The 7,494-nt window shown below is 51.9% G+C and overlaps 1 protein-coding gene across 1 annotated transcript; it reads left to right on the top strand.

The window, feature by feature from the left end:
- Positions 1-1,123: 1,123 nt before the first annotated feature.
- On the top strand, positions 1,124-2,743 carry LOC123159026 (protein IRX15-LIKE). The gene is made up of 2 exons (XM_044576825.1): positions 1,124-2,146; positions 2,281-2,743. The coding sequence occupies exons 1-2, from the start codon at positions 1,395-1,397 to the stop codon at positions 2,555-2,557; spliced, it is 1,029 nt and encodes a 342-aa protein (XP_044432760.1). The 5' UTR covers positions 1,124-1,394; the 3' UTR covers positions 2,558-2,743.
- The last annotated feature ends 4,751 nt before the right edge of the window (positions 2,744-7,494 follow it).

Genomic DNA, 7,494 nt, shown 5'->3' with positions numbered 1-7,494 from the left:
AGAGTGTCAAACTATTCGAATAGCCGTGTCCGGGGTCAAGGACAGTTAGGTGGTGCTACTTAAACTATGTCCAGAACTTTACAAACTTGGTATATGTAAGTTGCATGGGTCAAGTAAAGACTTGACATGATGATAAAGCTAGAGTTGTTCTAAATTCTATTTATGTTGATATCTGTAACCTGTTCACGTGGTTACCAGAGTCCATTGTTGCTTGTTTCACAAGTTGAAAAGACATGTTGTTAAGTTTCCAACTAGCACAGTACTAGGTTGCCTACTTGTTGTTATTTCATGCATTGTTACCTTGATCCAAAACATGGGTTGCTTGCGAGTACATTCAAAGTACTCATTGGCTTCCACTGGTTATTTAATTGGCTAGGCATGGAAGAGCAGGAGTTCGAGGAAGAGTTCTTTTGTGACGAACATGCGAATTAGACGCTTCCCAATCAGAATGCATGTAGGGTTAAGGCAGATGGCATTGGTTCTACTTATCGACGAAGATTTCCGCTGCTTATGTTTCATTTGATGTTCAACCCTTAGGGCTTTATCAATGTAAGATTTGACCATAATGGTCATAATTTGTGTAAGACGGTATGTATGGATGAAGACTCTTATTATTCAGCTTCTGTGTGTTCAGTGAGCATTGATCTCTGAGATCACTTTACACGTGCATTCGGTGATCTCGACTTATGAGTCGGGGTCCCCACACGGTTCTTCCTCCCAACGCTCCTTTGGATACAACACCGAGGCGAGTCGCGCCCTCTGCCTCCTGATAAGTCCTCGTAACCCCCCTCCCCACTCCCCAACCACTATCCAACGCATGCAAAAATCAAGCAAGCTCAAAGGCCTTATATAATGCAAGGTGCTGGGGGAGGGGCTTCAAAAAGCAAACATCATTCCTCTAAGCACCGATGCTAATTTGCAGAGGTAAACGCTTAACAGAGAAAAATATTACTCATTTCCACATTATCTAATCTTTCCTGCCGCCCGCTACAGTACTTGGGTTACCACAGACGTTTGACTCCGTGGAGACCTTGGGGTTGGACTGCCAGAAACACACACGAAACAGACCCGAGGCCCACCGCAAGTCCGCAACCCCCGGCGGGATCGATTTCCCCTTCAACCTACCAACCCGACCCAACCCAGCCGCGGCCGGCCGAGCAGACCCATCCCCTCCCTCCCCGCTTCCTCCTCCCCTCCACCTCCACCCACACCACCACCGCCTCCTCCCTCCCCATAACTATCCCAGCCCACTCGCTGTCACTGGGAGCAGATAGATCCGGGAGGCCGGCTCAGATTGGCGTTCTTCAATCTCGCTCTACCGCCGCCTCGCTGCGCTCCAATCCGTGCCGCCGCCGCGTTTCTTAGTTCGGCGGCTGCTTGGCTGGGACGGGGGGATGAAGGGGCTGGGCGGCGGGCCGAAGGTGCTGCTGGTGCACTCCTCGTCCAACAAGCCGTCCGGCGGCGGGTCGGGGTCGCCGTGGATGGGGCGGCGCCGGCTGTGGCTCGTCGTCTTCCTGGCCTGCTTCGCGTGCGTGTCCCTGGCCTCGCTGCTCTCCGCGGCGCGCGACGCGTCCTCGGCCGTCGGCGGCAGGCGGAGGGCCACGGGGTCGTCGTCCGCTGCGGGGGCCAGGCTCGCGGTGTCGGCGGGGGCGCGGAGGGCCGCCGCGGCGAAGGGGGAGGAGGCGGCGGGGCCGGGGCTGCCGGGGTACGTGTTCGACGCGCTGGTGCAGTACGCGGCGGTGGGGGGCAACACGTCCGGGAGCATGCCGGCGGCGGACGTGCGCGCCATCGCGGCGGCGCTGAAGCGGCGGTCCCCGTGCAACCTGCTGGTGTTCGGGCTGGGCGGGGAGACGCCGCTGTGGCGCGCGCTCAACCACGGCGGGCGCACCGTGTTCCTGGACGAGAACCAGTGGTACGTGTCCCACCTGGAGGGGCGGCACCCGGGGCTGGAGGCCTACGACGTGGCCTACACCACCACGGTCCGCGAGTTCCCGGACCTCCTCGAGGCCGCGCGCGCCGCCCGCGCCGCCGAGTGCCGCCCCGTCCAGAACCTGCTCTTCTCCGACTGCCGCCTCGCCATCAACGACCTCCCCAACCAGCTCTACGACGTCGCCTGGGACGTCATCCTCGTCGACGGCCCGCGCGGGTAGGGCTCTCGCCTTGCCCAAGATCCAAATTTTGTTTTCGTTTTGGGGGGAATCAGATTTCTCGCTCGAGCGGAGGAAGCAGGTCCCTGAATCTCGCTCGGTTTTGAATGACGATGGCCGCCGTCTTGTTCAGGTACACGGCGTCGTCGCCGGGGCGGATGTCGGCGATATTCACGGCGGGCGTGCTGGCGCGGGCGCGGAAGGAGGAGGGCGCGGCGACGGACGTGCTGGTGCACGACTACGAGCGGGAGGTGGAGCGGGCGTGCTCCAGGGAGTTCCTGTGCGAGGAGAACCGCGTGCCGGCGTCCAGCACGCGGTCGCTCGCCCACTTCGTCATCCGCGGCGGCAGCGCCGTCCGCCGGGATGCCTTCTGCGGCCGCGCCGCCGCCACCGACACCGCCGCGCAGTAGATTAGGGATTTCTTTTTCTTTTTCACTTCGGTAACTTACCCCTTCTCTCTCTCCTAGTAGTATCTTTTTTACCGTCGTCTGATAGCCAATTATGATGTCGGCATGTGGTGAAAAAAGGGCGCAAGCGAAAGCTCGACCAAGCTGTAAAAATCAGTGAGAGGAATGAACTGTTGTGCTCACAGCTCACGCCATGGCGTCCGTTGCTTCTTTTCTTACTTTATTTTGTTTATTATTATTTCGCGTCGTCGATTTTTCACGTCGCCTGTGCACACGACAAGAACCAGAACGGCAAAGAAGAAGTGAAAAGAAAACTCACAGAAGGATGAACACCGAAGAGCACGACTGTATATTTTTTTCCCAAGATATGATGGGCAGTGGTGTGTTGGATTGCATTGCATTGATGGCATGGTGGCCTAGTCTAGTCGGCAGCACGGAGAAGGGAGGAGACGGAGATGGAGGTTGGAGTGGCGACCGGCGGACGCCGGTGGCATGGTGCTGCCATTACTGATGCAGCACGGCCGTCGGTCCCGTCGTCGACATGGTCGTGACTCGTGACGGGGAGCCAACTGCTGACGCGGACTGTGTACGGGAGGAGCTGCCGGCCCGTGGGGGCAGGGCAGGGCAGGTGTGTCACGCGGGCGGATGGTGATCGGCCGGCAGCCGTGCAGCGTTGGCACGCACGGCGGCAGTGGGCGTATTGGCTGGCTGGCTGACACCACGGCTAGAGAGAGATATACTACCGGGCCTGCATCGCCTGAAATCGCTGTGGTTTTCTGCCCGCTTCGGTCGGAGCTGATGGACGGAGATGCCAAACATGCGGTGGCATTCACTATTCCGGGTGGTTTTCACCTCACGGGTGCTCAAGCGTTTCGTTAAGCACACAAGCCAAACGCGCACACCATGTTCTGGCACACAGGGTGTTGTGGTGCACCCGATCTTGGGTTCACATGCTGTGAATCTTCAGAAAATTCCAAGCACACAATCTTCAGATAACGGCCCCAATTCACAGCCCGGTTTAGACTAACCATTGTTTCTCCTGCTGTGCTTAGAGTTTCAATTGGACATCTGCAGCATTATACAGTACTAGCTATGTACTGTGTCTACGTGCCGATTGCTTTATTCCTGAAGCATATGTGCGCCTTTTTACATTACAAAAAACACAAGTACGCATCACCTGAACACGCTAGAAAACCGGCCGCCAGAAAAAAAGGACATTGGACGCCATTGCTCGTTCAGGAGAGCACATGAGCGAAGCGGCGGCGAACGTCTGGAACAGGGTACGAAATGGCTGAAGAAAAGAAGGCCACGTTCCCGCCAAACCACCGGGTGCGATCTGGCTAACCGCTGTCCTCTTCTTCAGTTTGGGAAACCTGAACTTGCTCGGCCGGACGCATTAACGCACGCATGGGAGGATCGTTGGATGCTGCTGGGAATGTTCTGGTGCACCGGGGCAATTTGTGCTACCGCGCACCGGTCGCCCGTTGCACGTAAAAAAATGTTCGAAAAAATCCGGAAAAAAATGTAGTGCATTGACACGACATTAATGTACGTTGTCACAAAAATTTAACTCAACATTTAAAACATTGTTCGAGATATAAAAATAACAAATTTGACACTGAATAGTACATAACACAAGTTGAGCTTCATTTTTGGCCCATTAGCACATTGAGGCCAAATTTGTTATTTTTGTATCTTCAGCATTGTTTTGAATTTTGATTTAAATTTTTGCGACAACATACATTGATGCTGTGTCGATACACTAAATTTTTTACGAATTTTTTTGAATATTTTTAAATGTGTAATAGGGTCCGGTGCACCGGTAGCACCAATTGCCTTGGTGCACCAGATACGTTCCCGGATGCTGCTGGTCTCGTCCGCTGTGGTGAATCTGTTCGGCGGTCCAGCAGCGCACGTCGGATCGGATGCTGTACCGTCGGTGCCATCTCACTGTCAGCCCGCCTGGGGAACGTCCAGGTCACGCGGGAATCGCACGCCATGTAACCTCACCGATAAAAAATGTCTCATCGGCAAAGCACGAACAACAAAGAAGGTTTGGCGTTTCCAATTGTAAATTCGTGGCACCAACGATGCATGACATGCAACCACGCAGCGGAAACTTCCTTTTTCTGACTGACCAGCAAGGTTCGGCAGTCGGCATCCTGAGCTGAAATGATATGATATGGTATGAGCCGCTCCTTTGTATGATACGTGTAACGTGATCGGTTGTGTATCAGTGTATGTATGCAAGCATGTTTGGTTCATGTGACTCCCGCAAAAAAACAAAAAAATGTTTGGTTCACGTCGTAGTATGCGTTACCAAGCTTTGCCAACCATTCGCTGGCCAAACATTTGTTGGCACAAAAATTAGGTAACATTTGGCAGGGTAAATTTGTCCACTAAGCAACACATACCCTAATCCTTTCGCATGTACGTACGTGCAGAGAGTCCGCGCTTGATGTCTACTCATTTGTCTTACTAATCCCTGTATTTGATTTATAAACTACCCCAGGTCTACTCATTTGTTTTACTAATCCAGAGAATCTATTCGGTATAATATTAATTATCCCATTTATAACCAATAGAAAAATCCTTTTTCAAGAAATAATCAATTCAACGAGAGAGCGGCTAAATGGCTCCCAACTCATCCTGCTCATGAGCATGAATAGTAAAATCAAAAGAAATACTAGAAACATTCAATTTCTTTTACATGAAAGATGTTTTTGTGCGTGAAGTCCGTGCCAAATTTCAGCTTATTTGAACATCTGAGCAGCTCTTGGAAAAAAGGATCTGTGAATTCTTTTACTGTTCGGGACTGATTTTTTTATTTTGGTGAGAGCTATTCAGATTTCTAAATGCACTAAAATTTGACATGGACCCCACATACTAAATTATCTTCCATGAAACAAAAATCAAAGATTTTTGAATTTATTTAGTATTTTTTATTTTACCGCTCACCGAGATCAGATGAGTTCGGAAGGCGAAATGTATATTTGATTCATCGATGTCTCTTTTGGTGTGGGAGGCCGTCAACTAGTCCAGTGTGCTGACTCAGGTGATATATAGTATTCGCAACATGTCGGTGTCAAAACCGGCAGATCTCGGGTAGGGGGCCCCAAACTGTGCGTCTGAAGATCTATGGTAATAATGGAGAAGGGACACATTATTTACCCCCCTCTTAATGGAGGTAAAACCCTACCCCTGCTTGATTATATTTGAGGGTATAGGGGTTACAAGAATTGATCTACCTCGAGATCTGTTTGGCTAACCCTAGATAGCTAGCCTAGCAATGTTGTGATCCTGCCTTTGATCTAACCCTTCGGTTTATATAGACACCGGAGGGGTTTAGGGTTGTACAAAGTCGGTTTTACAGAAAGGAATAAAATATCCGGACACCTATACTTGCCATCCACGCATGTGAGAGTCCCCACCAGAAACGAGAGGTAATCTTCTGTCTTTGTATCTTGACGGCCCATCAGTTCGGCCCACATCAATATAGTGGACGCCTGAGGACCAGTGGCGGATGTAGAGGGTGGACAGGGTGGGCCATGGCCCACCCTGAGATTGGATAATGGGCTTTATACCATAGGAAAAAAGCTAAAAAATAAAATAAAATAAAATAAAATTATATGTACAATTGCACTGTTGGCCCACCCTGACCTAGTGGGCTAGGTTCGCCACTGCCGAGGACCCCCTAGTCCAGGACTCCCATAATAGCTCTTGAACCTGCCTTCAATGATGATATATTCGGCGCTTAGATTGTCTTCGGCATTGCAAGGCGGGTTCCTTAAAGAATACACATCGGCTTTCCTCTGTAAAAGAATTGTATCTGGCTTTTCATAATAAATACAACCCTTAGCCGCGAAGGCAGGATATATAAAAAATAAGAATAGTGCCTTTTACTGACAACTTTTTTGATAGAAACGTCAGACTTGACCTTTCGGCATTTCGAACCGTTTTCACACCCCGCATTCCGTGTTTCGAGGCCACACCTCATTGGCACGCCCTGTCAAAACAGAGATCATGCCCACTTAATACAAGATTGCATATCAATGATACTTGGGTAATCCAACCGACTGCGACGCATACCCACATTGGGAATAGGCGAGATTCAAGGCACGAGTGGGGGGCGGTTGGTATTTTCACTGCCTATAAGAGGGCAAGCTACCCCCACTTTCCTTCCCACGCCTTCACATCTCCGCAGCCTTCCAATCTCCCAAGCACTCTGCGCTCGCAAAGTCTCCGTCTTTCTCACCACCACCACCACCTACTCCGACCATGGCCGGAGCTGGCTCCAAAGGCAAGTGGGAGGCCTCCTCCGTGACGGAGGAGAACATAGCAGATCTCTGGAGTGCGGGATACCTCGCCGCCGATATCAAGCACCAGCTTCCGTCTAAAGGTCAAGTCCTTCCCACTCCGAAGCTCGGCGAACGGGTTGTCTTCCTTCCCCATTTTCTTAGAGGGTTAGGTTTTCCACTCCACCCATTTGTCCACGGACTCATGTACTACTACGGGCTAGACTTCCATGATCTAGCCCCAAACTCATTCCTCCACATATCGGCGTTCATAGTCGTGTGTGAGGCTCTCCTCCGCGTCCGCCAACACTTCGGCTTATGGCTCAAGGTCTTCAACATGAAGCCGAAGGTGGACGATGGGCAACACGCAGATTGCGGTGGAGCTATGATTAGCAAGCTGCCAAACACCACTTGTCCAAAGGGGGCCTTCGTGGAGACCATGAAGATCTGGCAACAAGAGTGGTTCTACATCACCGAGCCGCACCACCCTAACTGGGCGGCCATTCTGGAGTTCAGATCCGGACCCCCCATGAGGCTCGCCTCCTGGAATGAGAAGGGCCTCGACTGAGGTTCCCAGACGGAGGTGCTGGCGCTGCAGACGCGCATCTCCAACGTGCTGGGAAAGAACGTTGGTCTAACAACGTG

Source organism: Triticum aestivum, chromosome 7B (genome assembly GCF_018294505.1).
Source record: "Triticum aestivum cultivar Chinese Spring chromosome 7B, IWGSC CS RefSeq v2.1, whole genome shotgun sequence".
Lineage (NCBI taxonomy): Eukaryota > Viridiplantae > Streptophyta > Magnoliopsida > Poales > Poaceae > Triticum > Triticum aestivum.
The sequence above is the reverse complement of the archived record's forward strand: the minus strand, read 5'-3'. Positions and strand labels throughout refer to the sequence as shown.

Coding starts and splice junctions, on each gene's coding strand:
- LOC123159026 (XM_044576825.1), top strand. CDS start 1,395: ATGAAGGGGCTGGGCGGCGGGCCGAAGGTGCTGCTGGTGCACTCCTCG. Junction 2,147..2,280: donor CTCGTCGACGGCCCGCGCGG/GTAGGGCTCTCG, acceptor CGTCTTGTTCAG/GTACACGGCGTCGTCGCCGG.